Below are 15,702 nucleotides of genomic sequence, written 5' to 3' on the forward strand. Positions count from 1 at the left end.
GCGGCTGCTATGGGGGCTGATGCGGGTAAATCCGCCCCTCCAGAGCCCCCACAACGGGCGACAGGAAGGCGGCAACCCCAGACCCATCCCGCACCAGCCAAACCCTCACAGCTTCCTGAGCCGCCCCGCGCCCTCAGCCTCTATTTAAAGTAGCCAGGCCCCCCTCCGCCAATCACAGCGGGGATGGGGCATTCCTCGCAGCCAATAGGAGGTTGGCTGGAGGAAAGGGGTGGGGCGAGACGCTCCACCAGCTCGAGCCGAGCAACTGTGGTAAACAAGAGGGCGGGTCTCTCGGCTTTCCTGGCGTTTGGAAGAACCAAGGGGAGAGGCCAGCCTCCGTCAGACAGCCAATAGCAAGCGAGGGCGGAACGCGGCCCTGGGGGCAAGCGTCACGGCGGGCAGGACCTGGTCTGCTGATTGGTTCGCGACGCCCCCGCCTCCTCCCCGAGTGACCGTTGGCAGCAGGAGGGGCGGGGAGAGGGGCGGGGCGAGGGGCGGGGCTGCCGGCGCTGTCGCAGTGAGCGGCGGTGGAGGCGGGCGGTGGAGGCGGGCGGTGCGGGCGCGCTGCGTGTGCGGGCACCGGGCAGCGCAGCCCGGCGGGTCTCGTTCGGCGGGGAGGATAGGCGGGGCGGGGAGGAGGTGAAAAGCAGAGGCTTCTAAGTAGCTTGATGCAGTTAGGTACTTCCCTCCTGGATGCTCGGATGGGCAGGAGAGAGGAGCTGCCCCCCCTGGCGAGCCCGGCAGGCAGCCAGCCTCTTCTCCTCTTAATTTAACGGGCACTTGCGAGCGCTGACAGCACCGAGGGGTTCTCGCTTTTGAGATGCGCAGGCAGGACTGAGAAGATTTTGCTCACTGTAGGACCCAGAGTGGCTTGGATTTGTCAGAGGGGTGAGTAAACAGGGCTGGGGGTAGGAGAGCGTCCGCCCAGCGGGATCGGCGGCGCGTTCCCGCCCGTAGCAATAGGGGTGACTTGGGGTTTGTAGGTAGGTCTTCGAAACGCGTCCTGCTTTTTGAAAGTGTTTCTGCTTGCTTTCGTGGTCTGAAAGTTGAGCTCCGTCTCTTCCAGCGCACATAAGGAGGGGTCTGGTGTGGGGGGCCGAGTAACTCTACAGCGAGGCAGAGATTTGGGAGAAAGGGGAAAATTGCTAGGATCTATTTAGCAAAAACAAAATCCGTAGATTTTTTTTTTTTTTTCCCCTCAAGAAACTTAGCCCGAGCCGAGCTTTCCGCATGGCTTGTTTGCAGCCCCATCGTCTCCAGCCCTCTGCGGGCAAAGGCAGCTCCTGGCAGCCTGGGGAGGAGCGGAGCAGCCCCGTCCCCGTCTGCCTGCTCTGTCCCTGGGCACCCTGCTCCTCCCGGGGGGGGGGGGGGGGGGGGGGTTCGCCCCTCGTCAGGGCGCGGATCCTCCTCACGGCCCCAGGGCTGCCCTGCCAGAAGAGCCCGGCAGCCCGGAGCTGTAGGGGATGGTGCAGAGCCGGGAGCTGCTCGCAGACCAGACTGATGGACTTGATGGCAAGTCCGGAGAGAGGGAAAACGAACTAGTGTGGCTGGAGGAGGAGGGGAACGGCTGGGGAGGCGGCAGACCCTCCGGGACAAAGGCTGTAACGCCGGCTGCATCCTTCTTGGTGTTGAATGAACGCGCTCTTATCTCCCCTCCCTCGCAGAAATGCTGCAGCATGAACCCACCGCCTAGAGAGAAGGGATCGCACCTCCTCGGCGCCGTTCCCTGAGCCAGCCCGACAGCAGCCGTCCGGCGGGGAGCCTGCACGGGGGACTGACGCCGGGAGCAGCCCAGCCCAGCCCAGCCCTGCCGCCCGGCTCCGGCGGGATGCTTTCGCCGCCGCCTTCATGCCGAAAGGGACGACTCTGAATCACCGCTCCGCGCCCTGCGAGCCTCTCGGGCAAGGACCCCGGGTAGCGGCGGGGCCCCGCGGCTCAGCCCGGTCCGGAGCCCTCCACGTGTCACCCACCGGCGTTCCCCGGTGAAGGCGCCCGCTCCAGCCGGCGGGGCGGGGGGGCACTCCTGAGCCTTTCGCCGCAGAAACCAGCGGCTCCCCCCGGGGTGGCGGCGGATCTCGCCCGGCGGCTGCGACCCGGTGCCCCATGGTGCTGCTGCGGAAGCTGCCGGGCATGCCGGGCTGGCCGGCGGCGCTGGGGCTGCGGCTGCCGCAGAAGTTCCTGTTCCTGCTCTTCCTCTCGGGCCTGCTCACCCTGTGCTTCGGGGCCCTCTTCCTTCTGCCCGATTCCTCCCGCTTCAAGCGCCTCTTCCTTCCCCGCCGGGCCACCGCCTCCGCCTCCTCCTCCTCTTCTTCCTCCGCCTCCTCCTCCTCCGCCTCCTCCTCCTCCACCCGCGACACCGACCTGCCCCGCAGCCCCCCCGCCGCCGCCGAGCCCCGCCACGCCAGTCCCGCCGCCCCCCGCCGCCTCCGGGAGAAGCTCCGTACCGCCGCCCGCATGGCCGGCCCGCCGGCCCACACCGCGCCTGGCTCCCGGCAGCAGGTGCAGGGCGGCGAACGGCGAGCCGAGCCCGCCACCGGGGCTCCCTCCGCCCGGGAAACGCGAGCTCCGTACCGCTTCGACTATGAACGGTTCCGACGGAGCCTCCGCCACCCGGTGCGGGGCAGGCGGCCCGGCGAGGACCCGGAGACTCGCGCCCGTAGGATGAAGGTTAAAGAGGTGAGGAGACCCCGCGGTACCTTCGGCCTCCCCTCACGGCCGTGTGTCGTCTCCCGCGCCTTCGGCCTCCCCTCGCGGGCATGTCGTCCCCTCACAGCCGTGCCCCCTCCCCTCCGCCTCGGCCATTCCTCACCTCCCCTCACAGCCTCGTCCTCCCTTCCTTGCACCCGCTCTCCTCTCACCCCCCTCACTTCCCCAGCCCTCATTTCCCACACAGGCCACTCATGCCCCTTTTTTCCCCCTCCTTTTCCCCAAAAAAGGTGACAGGAATTTTGGGAGGGGTGTCTTTTTCCGTGGGGGTGTCCAGGTGTCAGCGGGCGCACATGCCTGTCAGCATCTGCGCACACCTCCTCTCACCGGAGAGGAGATGTTGGGGTAGACTGATAGGGTGTGACTAGAAATTAAAGAGCTGAAATTAGGCAAAGGGAAATTTCAGCTTGGTTATTAGGAAAAAACCCAAAAAACTTGCTTGTCGGGAGGTATCAGTGGTTGTGCAAGAGGCTCCCTCCTGGGATATCGGTTTAAACCTGGCCACTTTACATAAAAGCTGGTAAATGATGAAATTTGCACTGCTCCGTGGGGATGGAGGGACGGGATGTGCCCTCACAGAAGTCGGGGAGGAGGCATGAGGCTGTCCCTGTACATCGTTTTGTCTCTTACTCCGGGTGGAGCTGGCTCCAGACTTGTCATCCTCAAACACCGACCTGAAGACAACCCTCACTTTGAGCCCGCCGAGCCTGGGTAACCTCATCGGTGGGGTTACCGGGGTGTAGCAGAGGGGGGAATTTGGCTTGGTGCCTACACTTTGTGCAAAAAAAAAGCCTTGGCAGCCTTGCCAACGTTGCAGAGCAATCTGTGACCTAGTTAACCAAGAGCTATAGATTCTGTCTAGTATTTGGTTGTGTTTGTGGTATCTTCTGCTATGATGGATAACCAATGTGGAGTGAATTTTGGTCTAGTAAGAGGTGCCAATTAGTAAAATGCACGGGTTTTAATTAAGCAGAGTGTAAATTTTCTGGGTTTGTTCTCTCACAGAGGTGTAGGCATTCAGCAAAGATGCTGCCCCAGGTTGAACAGAGAAGGAAGTCAAAGAATAACACACTGAGGGCTTTCATCCGCTGTCACCTGCGTTTTAAAAACAGTTTTTGAAAGCTCCCCTCCTGATACCTCCGTCAGTCATTAAAACAAAGGCTGCACCGCTGGTAAAATTCAACTTCTCTGCCAGGCAACCAGACACAACACACCCAGGGGTGCTGGGTTTCTCTACGATCCCAGGTGTGAGTGAGTTGTCCTTTCATTCCACATCTCGGCTGTGGGGTATTTGGAATATTCCAGTACCTGGCCCTCTTGTGCACTTGGAGTTGCCAAGCGTGCGCTTGGATACGCTGCGGACTCCAGGTATGCTAGGATAGCACGACGTACCCAGGAATAACCCAGCTTCCACTCTGTACAAACAAATCAAATTGGAAATCAAATTTATGAAAGCTAGTGGAATTCAGTCCTTTATTTGTAGTTAATTATTTTTTAAATATAGGATTATTGCAAGTTGTATGGATTCAGTCCCATCTGTTTATAACAGCCATAATCAGCGCCGGGTAGCAGAGTTAGATTTTTCAAGGATGAGAATCCATAAATACCGGTTTTATGCTGACAGCTAATTACTCTTCAAACAGAGTCCTTATTCCTTAAAAGTGCCTGCACTTTTATTTATTCAGAAAGAGAGAGAGAAACAAATATGGTGCTGAGATATGAGACTGACTGTGCAAAACAAGGGGGGGTGGTGCAGCTTGTGGAAGAGATAAGGTATGTCCTTTTTTTGCAAATCAAAAAGACATGAAGAAAACAAACCAAGAGAGGCTAGAAGACAAATGCTGTATAAAAAGAAACAGATGGGTAAAAAAAAAAAAAAATTGCAAGGAAGAAATAAGTCAAGTCATGATATAGTGTTTGGGTTAGCAAATATTCCTCACGTGATGTGAGAGACGCCAGCGGGGGCAGGTATTAGGTTTGCTGGCCTTTTTAAGGTGTTGTGTGCAGTAGCAGCAAGTAGCTTTTCTCTCCTTCTTCTGAGCTTTAAGCCCTGTAATTTGGTAAAATGTGTTCCGAGCTGCCCTGATACTTAAGGTCCCTTCCCCCCACTCCCCCTTTGGCCATTCTTACAGGTCAGCACCTATATAACAGGGAGGATGGATATGGATGGGATTTGGTGAGATTTTTTTCCCCCCATCTGTCTGCCAGAGCCTAGATGAACACCAGGAGAAAGAACTGGTGCATGATCAAAGACTAGGGCTCATGCCCAACCTAGAGACTTGGAACTTTCTGTTTTCTCCTAGGACCCTTCAATCTGAGCAGGCGTCTGCTCTTTCCCACCCAGCCTCTGAGCTGCTTGATGCTTCAGCCAAAGAAGAGGGTGTGCCATTAGTTTCTTGGCTGTTAGTGTGGAAAGTGTCGACTGATGTAGTCCTGTTAGACTTTTTCTGCTTAAAAGATAGTGTTGTCTGGAGTGTGAAACCCACCGCTGTGGCGTCTCCCACTTTACTACAGTTTGGGGAAAGCTCTGAGCAGCACCAGGGGCACTGGAGCTGTTTGCAGATTAAGGAGTCTGGCTGGAGGTATATCTGCCTCGCTGACTTGTGTGCTTTGAATGCTGGTTCCTAGTAGTGCAGGAAGGAAAAGAGTTGGATTAGCAAGTTGAAATGGCACATAGAAGTCTGTTAAAAGAAGTAAGCGCTACTGAAAGCCGAGCTGACGTGTGTGTGCAGGTATTCTGCTTTGCACTGGTGGTAATTTAGCAGAGTGGCAGACTTCTTAGGTTCGACTTACATTTTAAAGAACACATCCAGAGTCAATAAGCAATTGTTTTCATGAGAAGGAGAAAAAGAGAGCACCTGTACTGCACAGGCTGCTTACTGCAAAAGGTCATTGGTCACCTGGAGAATTGCCTAGGATATACTGCTGTGTGTTACTGTGGGCAACTGAGTACTGTGGGCACTCTGACCTTTTGAAGAAAACTGCAATAAAACCAAATAACAGTCTCCCCGTGCTACAGGTTGGGAAATTTAAAAGGGCCCGGGATTATTCATCTCTTAAACTGACCTCTGAAAAACGTATTAGTTCTGTAATTGATCAGTCATGCATGGCTTCAAGGAATAGCTAATTTTTTACATGTGCCAAATACTAATCACTGATATCCATAAAAAAAAAAAGAAGTGGTTGTAGTCAGAAAGTGATTGCAGAAATGCCACAGTGGGATTCCATATTTATTTGCTCTCAACAATTTCCAGATCAAATTGGCTCAGTGAAAAGTCAAAATGATTTCCCCTCCAACTGCTGCTACTGCAAACTCAGCCTCAGATCTGGGAAAATCAGACCGTGTGGTTTCTGCCTTTTGCATCATAACCAGTAATAAAGATTTTGCTGTTGGAGCTGAGCTGACAGTTTCGTTGATGATGGATGAAGCAAAACAGACTGCTGCTTGCTGTACTATTGCTGTGTTGGCTTCATGGGTCTCATAGGTAGGGAAGCGGTGGGGAGAGAGAACAGCGTTCCTCTATAAAGTATTTTTATACCAACCCTACTAATGCCATCCAGTGCTTAAGCACAGCCACTGTAACCACCTAGACCAGAAAGTGTCCATCAATGAAATTAAACTAGCTAGCTTACTTCCAGTCATGAGATACGAGAAAAATGTGAACCGTGAAAGAGATTTGCTGGTTTTTGTTTTCCTCTTGGGGTACAAAAGGCAAGTTTCCTTGCCCAATGTCTGAGAATACCTAATACCTTAACATGACAGTGTCCTTTGTCCCTTTCAGATAAGGGAATATGTCAAATTCAGGCAGGCTTTTAGTCCTCTGCTGGGATTGTACCCTTGAGTTTGACACATGCATTCATTTCCTCCGTATTAGTAATACTGAAGCCTATTTGTTTTACAGTGCAGTTCTCTTCATCCTGGCTTTTCTTCCTGTCTCCACCTTCATTTGCCTCACCTTGCTGACTGCTGTCCTCTTTTTAACGCATTTCTAAGGATGTATTTGCTTTTGAAAATCAACCCCCAGGGGGAAGAAGGCCATCAGAGTCCGTGCACACAGTTATCCTGTATCACTCTGCAGAGTAGCAGGCACCTATTAAGGTAGATCAGTCTTTTTAAACCCAAATACCTTGACAGTTTGTCACTAAAAGATAATTGGCAAGAAACAGGAGTGTTCTCAGGAGCTCAACTTCTGTGGAAAGTTTCTTGGTGTTGGTTGCTGAGTTCCTTTTTTGTGGTTTTGACAGTCCTGACCAGTGATCCCTTCCGCAGTGCAAAAGAGCACGTTGTTGGGGCAGAACTGGGAAAGTGCTGCTTGTTCTCCTTCTGAATTTGTGCCGCAGCCCTGACCCCTGGTGGGAGAAGTGTCTGGACAGATGCTTGTTCCGTCTCGCACACCTCTGCGGAGGGGAGCCGTGGGTATTCTCAGGGGATTCTGCCTGGGCGCATAAGCACCGGGAACTGATTGTGATCACCAGTTTATTGAAAGCAGGGCTCCGAATAGTTCTCGGCTTGAGCTACAATTGGCCCGTTGGTACAGTGCTGTGAATCCCATTATTGGTTGTTCCTCAGCCATCTCTTTTCTGAAGCCAGCAGTAAAACGTTTTCAGACGTCTCCCTTTCCCTACACCATGCATCTTCTTCTGTTTGGAGAAAAATGCCTTTTCTTTCTGTAATCTGGGGATGAACGGTACTACGAGCAAATAATGTAATCTGTCAGTGGCTTCAGTACGTGAGTTGTACCACGCACGGCTCTGGATGGAAGAGCACCTCCCCACACACATCTTTCTCACTGAGACCTGTGGAAAACATCTAATTCTTTGTGCCGGCCAAATGCAAATCCAGTGACTTCCAACAGACTTACTTTGGTCACTGGGGGTAAAGAAAACTGTTCTCAGTAAAATACTTATTATAATGGTCTAGAATGATGATCTCAAACCAGTCAGGTATACTGTGATCAGATCATAATTCTTTCTCTGGGGTAGAAATACCTTTGCAGTGAGAGAATTTCTCTGTAGTTTGAAGCATTGGCTGGCTCCAGGCTTGCTGGAAATTTCCTTTGCTCCATGTTCCTTCTCATGCATTTATTTACTGAACCTGTGAAAAAGGCTACTATACTGTAAATCCCAGAAATGGTGCATACAGTGTATTTTTGGCTTCACTAGCCTCCGGTGGATTCATGCAAACAAAATTTAGACCTAACCTGTCTCAGCCTTTTTTTGGCTGTAGGGTATACAGTTAATTGACTAAAAATACATTTGTTCTGTTGGAATAATGCATGAGTATAGAAAATACTTCACGTGCTGTGATCCGTGCTACAGTGCTGCTTGCCTTAGAGATGCCGATGATATCTTAGTGCACGCTTATTACTGATGTTACTCGAGCTGAGGGCATTTTGGAATTTGGAAGTACTGTGCAATTTGAAGACATTTGTTCTTATCTACAAAATCTAACACTGAAAGCACTTGTTCCACAACAACTAAATTTGGTGCGAGACTAGTTTATAAACTGCCACTTAAAGACAATGCACTATTCGCACAACAGCAAAATTGTTGGAGTGTGGACCTCTCCAGGCAGATTACAGATAATGACTGAATGCAAGCGCTGGGCATGGTGAAATGAGTTTCCAGGACACACACGAGCGTGTTGTGCAAAGGACCTACACCTTGCTGAATTACCTCAGTAAATACACATAAGCTTTTTGAAAGGTCTCAAATATAAAGACAAGGGGGTTAGAGCAGCAGGGTTGGAGCTTGGCTGCTGTACCCGCATCTGCGTACCCTCAGGGAGCGGGACCGAATGTGGCCGTGGTCTAAGCGGGGGGGTCACGTAGCTGGGGGGTGGCTGCGCTGGGTGAGGTGGGGGTCCTGTCACCCCCCCCGCCCCGCTCTGCCATCAGTCTGGGGACTGTGTACATGCAGTTGTGCAAATATATGTTAAAAAGCAGTCACCTTGGTTAAGATTCCATCTTTCCAGCCAAAATATTTATAGACTCCTGATTAACTTTTTAGTCAATGATTAAATCTGCCCCTTAATGGGAGAAAGATTTTTGTGTCTAGTGTTCTCTCCTTTGGATCTGTATGCAAGGCTTTGCCAGATGATGTTAATCAATCGTGTTTGTTTTACTCTATTAGTCTATTATTGCTTAGATCGTTTATCATTTTATTTTGATGCTTTTGAATCTGTTTTTCAGTATTTAAAACAATTCAGGTTTTAGGTGGGAGACTGGAGGGGAAAGGAGAAAGTATCTTAGATCAGTCTGTCATTTAGTTCTGAGTATAAAACTGATGTGAAACTGTCAAAAGGAGAAAGCAGGAAAGAGTGTTCACTTCATTGGTGGGAAGAGGAAATCTTGTGCTTGGAGCCTTCTAATTTTTATACTTGGGAAAGAGAATAAATTTACATTCCCAAAAAAAGTACTTTTCACTGAATGCCGTGAATGGATTTGGCATGAGGAGCAAACGCACTCCCATGATTGCTGTCTTTGCTGCATATCCCCTTGGCGCTTCAGTTCATCATATGACACAATATTTTGGAAGGGCTCCAGAGAAGCTGTCATGGGCAGTGGTGTCAGTGATCCATGCATAATGTGAGTGTTTTGTGCATGATGGACCCAGACCATTGTAGGAAAGAGAGCACAGTGGGAACGCTGAAGGACTGGATAATAAACATTCTCTATTTATGGGGCAGGGATGTTGCTCATTTGTACTCTTAGTAAAGGGGGCAGAGCATCTACTGTTAATTAGAACAGGACACTTGGTCCTGATGGCAGATTCATCATGTCACTGTATGGATCCAGCATGCATCTCTGTAAAATGGGCATAATTTTATTTTATCCCTAATCCAGCAAGCTGATAATGAGGCAAAACTGTTTCCTCTCGGGCACTTCAGCATTCCCTGGGAGGACACTGGAGTGTAAGTAATGGCTAGAGGTTGCACTAAACTGAAGTGACTTTAGTGCTTCCCTTTTGCATCTACTTATCTTGACAGCGGAGATGCAGAGCCCCGTGTGTGTGTATCATCTGCTGCGTACTAGAATCAAAGGGGAGAGCTCGATGGCGTTTGAAAAGGGACAGCGTGCTCCTAAGACTTACTTCTTCCCTTAGCAGAAAGGTAATGGAGTCTGGCTTTCAAGGAACGCATCCTGTGTGCTGAAACCTCCATACGTCCTCAGATGCAGTTTGTGACCTTCCCCATCCTTGTGTTAGTAGTTCCATCTGTGTCACCTACCCCTGCCCAGTGGTGCCTGTTGTTTTTCCCAGTGTATCTCCTCAGCTGCGTGGGCCAGAGGCAATGATCCAGCTACGGGTGCTTGGTACCTATAGCTGCCCGCTGCTCAGCGGGCTCTGGCCGAACAGGAGTTTGTGCTGCCCTCCTCCCGTTATCGGGGCACTCTGGGGGGGTCTCTCCTCCAGTCTGCTGGCAATTCGCACTGAACTTTAGGGGTTTTGTGACCTTTACCCTCTGTCAAACCCGATTGAAGTTTTCCAGCTCAGAAGTTACTGCGGAGGACGGGCAGACGACAGCTGAGCAGAAAACAGTTCTCGGGCTTATTTGAGCTAATTGTTCTGATGGTTGTGATTGAGCGGGAGCCAGGAGCTCATTAGTTCTAATCTGGTCTCCAACACTTCTATTGCATGGCTGTAGAGCTGTTGTTACATTTCTTTCTCTCTCTCTTAGTTTCTTAGTGGATAGAACGATATCCTAAGCGTAAGGCTGCAAAGAATAATAAATGCAAGAGATTTAGAAATTCTACAACATCTCATCGTGCCAACAGCACTTGCACAGGATGATGATATACAGTGAAGCTATATGTTCAGTACGTCCTAGAGAACGTCTCTTCCCTAAGAACTGGTACTTGCTGCAGAGGAAGTCAGTGACAGAGCTCCCGCTGATTTATGGAGTAGGATGGCTCTGAAGACTGTCTGTACTGAGAATTGGAACCATGTTAGTAACGTCCGAGCAAACCATGTTTAAAACAGGGTTCTTGCTCTAATTGTGTTAACATGATTTCCCTGGGCAGTAAAGAAAGTGCATAACTGTGTACTTTGCAAAGTAACAAAAGATAATTATAATGTAATCACATTTCATCCATCCTGAAACCCTCCTGCTGTCTGGGTTAGCCAGCCCAGCTCACAAATAAAATGTTTCTAGTGGAAATGGGATGTTTCTGGCTCTTCTTCCATCTGAGCCTCCATTTTTCTCTGGAGTTATCTAGGAATGGACGTATTTAGGTTGGTAGTTCAGCATTGTGCTAGATGAACCCAAACAAATCCTTGGCTGATTTCTGGTGCTATTCTGGCTTTCTTGAATGTCTTCCTCTAATACTGATACCATGTTAGGATTCCTCGGTCCTGAAACATCATCGCTGTATTTGATTCTTATCCATCAGACGTTTGTTCTGTGTGTTGCCCTCCAACAACCAGACCATTGTCACTGCTGGGTGTGGATCTGCCCACTCTCATCAGTGTCTGCACAGCAGAATAATTCAAAAGGTTGATTTTTGAAAGGCAGCTCCTTGGCCGGTGCAGGATAAAGCAGTAAACAGCTGTCTTCTCTTCTGGTTCTTTCATTTCTGGATTTCAAAGACTTAAATAAAATTTTCAGTTGAATATTAGGGTGAAATTTGGTAACCAGAACAGAGCGGCAGCTTGTTGCTTAGATCTTGAAAGGAAGCATGGCCAGAGCAATACTGTGGGAGCCACTTCTACATTGGCAGGGACATGGGAGTCTGTGACCTAGGAGGTGCCTTCTGTCTCTAATTTTGATGAATCTTTATGGTTCTTTTCTTTAGTTTATTACCCAGATCCCCTAACTTGCCATTTCTTGCTTTATTCTTTCAGTAGTTCATTAATCATTGTCGTATGATGACTGTCTAGTGCAGCGCTGGAATGAAGCCAGGGCCAAGCCCTGGTCCCTCTCGTGATGGGAGGTCAGGCTAAATGAAAGCGAGTCCCCTTCATCCTGCCAGCTGAATTCTAACGTTCTAACATCCACTCCACCAACTTCATTTTTATTAAAGATCCAGTATTTGCAACCTGATTTGTATGATTTATTGTTGACTGAGGGACTCTTGGAAGAGTTTATCTGCCTCTGGCTAATAAATTTGCTGCTGTGGTCCAAGAATTTCTTTTGTAAGGTGACAACTCTGACATGAGGCTCTAGGAAGGCTGTGAGCGAGTTTCTTGTGTCTGTTATTAGCTATTACCTTTGATAAATTATTGGACTAATCTCTGCTGACTACTTAATGCTTGAGAATTGCTCCGTTCCTCTCTTCAGAAGTTCAAATCACAAGTAACTCATGAAAGGGGAGAGGACAGCAACGCTCCAATCTGTCCCTCCGAGCAAGGACTACAAAGACAGATGGGCAGCAGGTGAACCAGCAAGAAATCATTAAACTAAACTCATCCTCCCAGATCTCTCCTGTTAAGCCATCCAAGTGTGAGATAAAGCACGAGGTGTGCTGGCAGTTCTCAGCTTCCCTCTTTTCTCCTGCTCTGGCATTTGGACTGAGATAAAGACAGTTTCCAAACAGATGTTTCTCCTGCTCCCTAAGTCCGTTTTCACAGCACAAAACAGAAGCAATGCAGAGTAACTCTTGGCCTGTATTTACTTTTTTTTCCTTTCTTTCCTTCCTTCAGTTATCCCATCTGCTTCTGACTGCTTTTTGGGCCCTCAAGCCATCCATGTGTCAAAAGCAATTCACGCTTTGCCGGTGCTGGGAGGAACAGGGCAGATCGGATGCGTGGTCCTGAAATGGAAAGAGCGAGACGTGTATATTGAGCTGCTGACTGAACCTGTGACCGTGCTAAGATTTTTTCCTAATGTGAAAGGACTCTTCGTATCTCACAGTGCAGGTCCTATTCAAAGCTGTGATTCTCTTTTCCAGATTTAAGGGCCTGATGGAGGCTTGTTCAGTCTGTTTAGGTTGTCATTAGCCCAGATTGTACTTCGAGCCGCGGTGTGAATCGCGTCAGTTTATCTACCTGGCTCCCTGCGCTGACTTAGCAGCTCTCTCTGAGTCCCTTGTATTCCAAAGCATCTTGCTGGGGCCCAGGCTGAGAAATCCCTTCTTCTCAAAAGAGGGTGTGGCTGATTGTGAGGGTGGTCTTCACTTTTTTATATCTGAAAATGTTTTGGAAATGTTTCTTTGGCTGAACGGCAGTTCTTCAGCTGTTCAGCTTGGGCTGCTGGCTTCAGAGCCTTACAGAGAACCTTGGCCTTCAGGTGCATCATAATTTCCATAACTGTGTTTCATGGTGGCTGTCAGGATATTTCTGCTCTGGGCCAGGAAGGCTTTATTTGCTTGCCTCAGAATGCTCCGTGGCAGATTTATGTACAGAGACTCTGGTCACTGTTTAGTCTTTCACTTCCACACCCACGGAGTATTCCTGCCATGGTCCCACATCCAAAGCTCAGGAGTACAAAGCCTCGTATCTTCTCTTTTGTTTCTTTTCATAATTGTTCTGTTTGACAGCGGTCCCATAGGCTGTCAAACAGGTAGGCCTAATAGGTTCTAGAGACATTTTTTTTCTTTTCTTTTGATTATTTTCCTTGAAAAAGAAAAGAAAAATGTCCCCACACTTTTTTTTTTTTATTTTTTTCCTTGCAGTCTGCCCATTTTTGGTTAGTTATTGCTACAGCTTCTTTTAGAGCATCCCCTTGGGCTCTGGCTCTCCAGAAATGAGAATTCCTGTGCAGATGGTATCTTTAGGGAAAGAGAAAATGACTTACCTTGTCATAATGCAGGTCTGGAAAAACAATCTTGCTTAGTGTTTGTGTTTCCATCCACCTTCACTGTTAACGCGGGGATACTATGGTGAGGAGCTGATGGATTCTGGCCTGGGTGTTTCACTGATCATTGTACATCATTCACCTGGAATGTTGGTCACTTTTAACAAGAATTTGTCGTCTGTGTGTAATTAGGGATTTACGAAGACCGTGCGCTGTACATGCTTGAAGGCACAGTTGAAATGTAAGAGCCCTCAAGGCAGCCTGTAGGTATGTCACCAGGTGCCCAAAATCTTAAGAGCTAGGGGAATTTCCTGCATGATTTATGCTGCAGGCACAAAACTCAGGAGGGGGACTCTGAGGTGACATTTGAAGAAGCACAATTACTACGTAATTTTTTTCCACTTTCTTTCCTCAAAGCATGCTAGAATGAAATAGTAGTTCACTAAGAAAGGCCATTACCACACTGTCCAACCTAGAGTTAAAAGGACTTGAAAAATCCAAATAATAGTGTCACACAAAGTTTATTGCTTGCTTCCTGGGTCTGCCTGCCATCCTTTGTGCATCCAACCTCTGGCAGTAGCTGTAGAAAGAGTTGTTGTGTGTTTGACAGACATCTCCTAATATGCAACTTTGTTAGCAAAAGTAATCTTGTGAAGTGAACCATTACACTAGAATGTAAAGGTAATGATTTGTGACATTGCAGTAGTGTTGGGGAAAATATTTGCTTGATATGGTTCTTTGTGCATGAAAGTCTGTATGTATATATTTGGATATATGGCACCTTTTCACTTCCAAAGTGCAATAATTCCTGCAACTAGCATCATGGTAAAATATAGCACAATGTGATGTAGTTCATAGGTATATTTTAGTACTTTTAAGTATCTAGTATTCCAATATTAGAAAATTATTATCTACTATTCTGTAATTTTACAAAAATAGATTGATTTCCCATCTTCCGTTACTTGAACACATTCTGATATCTTCTACTTTGAAAGCACTTTTAAGTGCTGCAGATACATATTCACAACTTAAATTTCCGTTTAAGAAATCTGTTTTGGGTGGGAAATCTGCATGGAAGCAGTAAACCAGAGCTAAGTTCAAATTCTGCACAGTATTAGCAAAACTCCCAGTGTTTTATAATGACCTTAAATTTCTTTTTTCATTTCCTCATACTTAGAGATGTTGCTCAAAAAGCTACTTCTGCCTTCATTCTATAGTAATAACAAAGGAGATCATAAGTATTCCTATGGTTTTACTTACCTTTCTTGAAGCGTCCTTTCTTCAATTTTTAATCTGTCCTATATCTCACTATTTGCTTTCTGTGTGTTTGCTGGCACAACTTCTTCACTTTTATCTGCATCACATAAGCTATAGTTAGATTTGCTCTTCGACACTGACCCCGATTTTTTTGCAGCATGCCAAATTACCTTTTGAATATCGTCTACGGAAGAAATCATCCCTCAAATTTAATAGGGTCAGTTCCTCTGGCTAAGACTGCCGGGTGCAAACTGGACATCATGGATTGCCTTTTTGTGCAAGTTCTCTACACCTCATGACAGCAAATGCTCGGATAGCAGTTAGAGGTAACAAGCTTAGGACTAGAAGAATCTTCATTGTTTTTTATTGCTAGCCTTGTTGTACAGCATCAGCTTTGGTTCTGCTCTGGAACATCATGAGTTTGATCAGTTACAGAGGCTCGGAGGAAATACGAAGCTGGCAGCATCGGGATGGCCGAGAACACAAATACCTTTTATTTCTATTAGAATTTTCCATGAGCTTTGATTCTGGGAAGTGAAGGAGATGAGACTACGGCTTTTCTTGTCTCTCTACTAAATCACCCTGTGCTTTGGTCTAGACTTGCAAATTTGTTCTCAAAACCATTGTCGTCCTCTTACAGTCTAGCATCTCATTAAGAAACTAACTGCAAATCAACTGCTCTTGCTGACATGTTTCCTGATTTAAATGCAGCTGGATCCAGCTGAGTCTTAATGCCTGAGATAGTCCTATGGAAGGACTATTTTTTTTTCCCCTCTTGACACAGTTAAATCTAGTTGCATTAGGAATTTAATTAGGAGTTAGTTTAATTGTGTTTTGAGCTGTTCTTTCTCCCATTCAGCTTTCCTAGCAGAGGCTCTTCCTAGTCAGGAAGACTCTTGAGTTCTATTTCTGTCCTTGTCACTAACACTAACGACCTTGGACTACTCTGGGCTGGGTTTTTTTCTGTTCCTCCGGTGCAAATCAGGCTTCTAGTCCTGCTTTTTTTC

At 48.0% G+C, this 15,702-nt stretch overlaps 1 protein-coding gene across 1 annotated transcript in view; it reads left to right on the forward strand.

Annotated features, from left to right (window-relative positions):
• Nucleotides 1-603: 603 nt before the first annotated feature.
• MAN1C1 (mannosidase alpha class 1C member 1) overlaps nt 604-15,702 on the forward strand; it is a 66,982-nt gene continuing 51,883 nt past the window's right edge. The window contains exons 1-2 of the mRNA XM_075773991.1: nt 604-888; nt 1,665-2,676. Of these exons, the coding sequence (XP_075630106.1) occupies nt 2,104-2,676 (573 nt within the window). The 5' untranslated portion in view covers nt 604-888; nt 1,665-2,103. The remainder of the gene's footprint in view (nt 889-1,664; nt 2,677-15,702) is intronic.

The sequence above is a fragment of the Balearica regulorum genome, chromosome 22 (assembly GCF_011004875.1).
Source record: "Balearica regulorum gibbericeps isolate bBalReg1 chromosome 22, bBalReg1.pri, whole genome shotgun sequence".
Lineage (NCBI taxonomy): Eukaryota > Metazoa > Chordata > Aves > Gruiformes > Gruidae > Balearica > Balearica regulorum.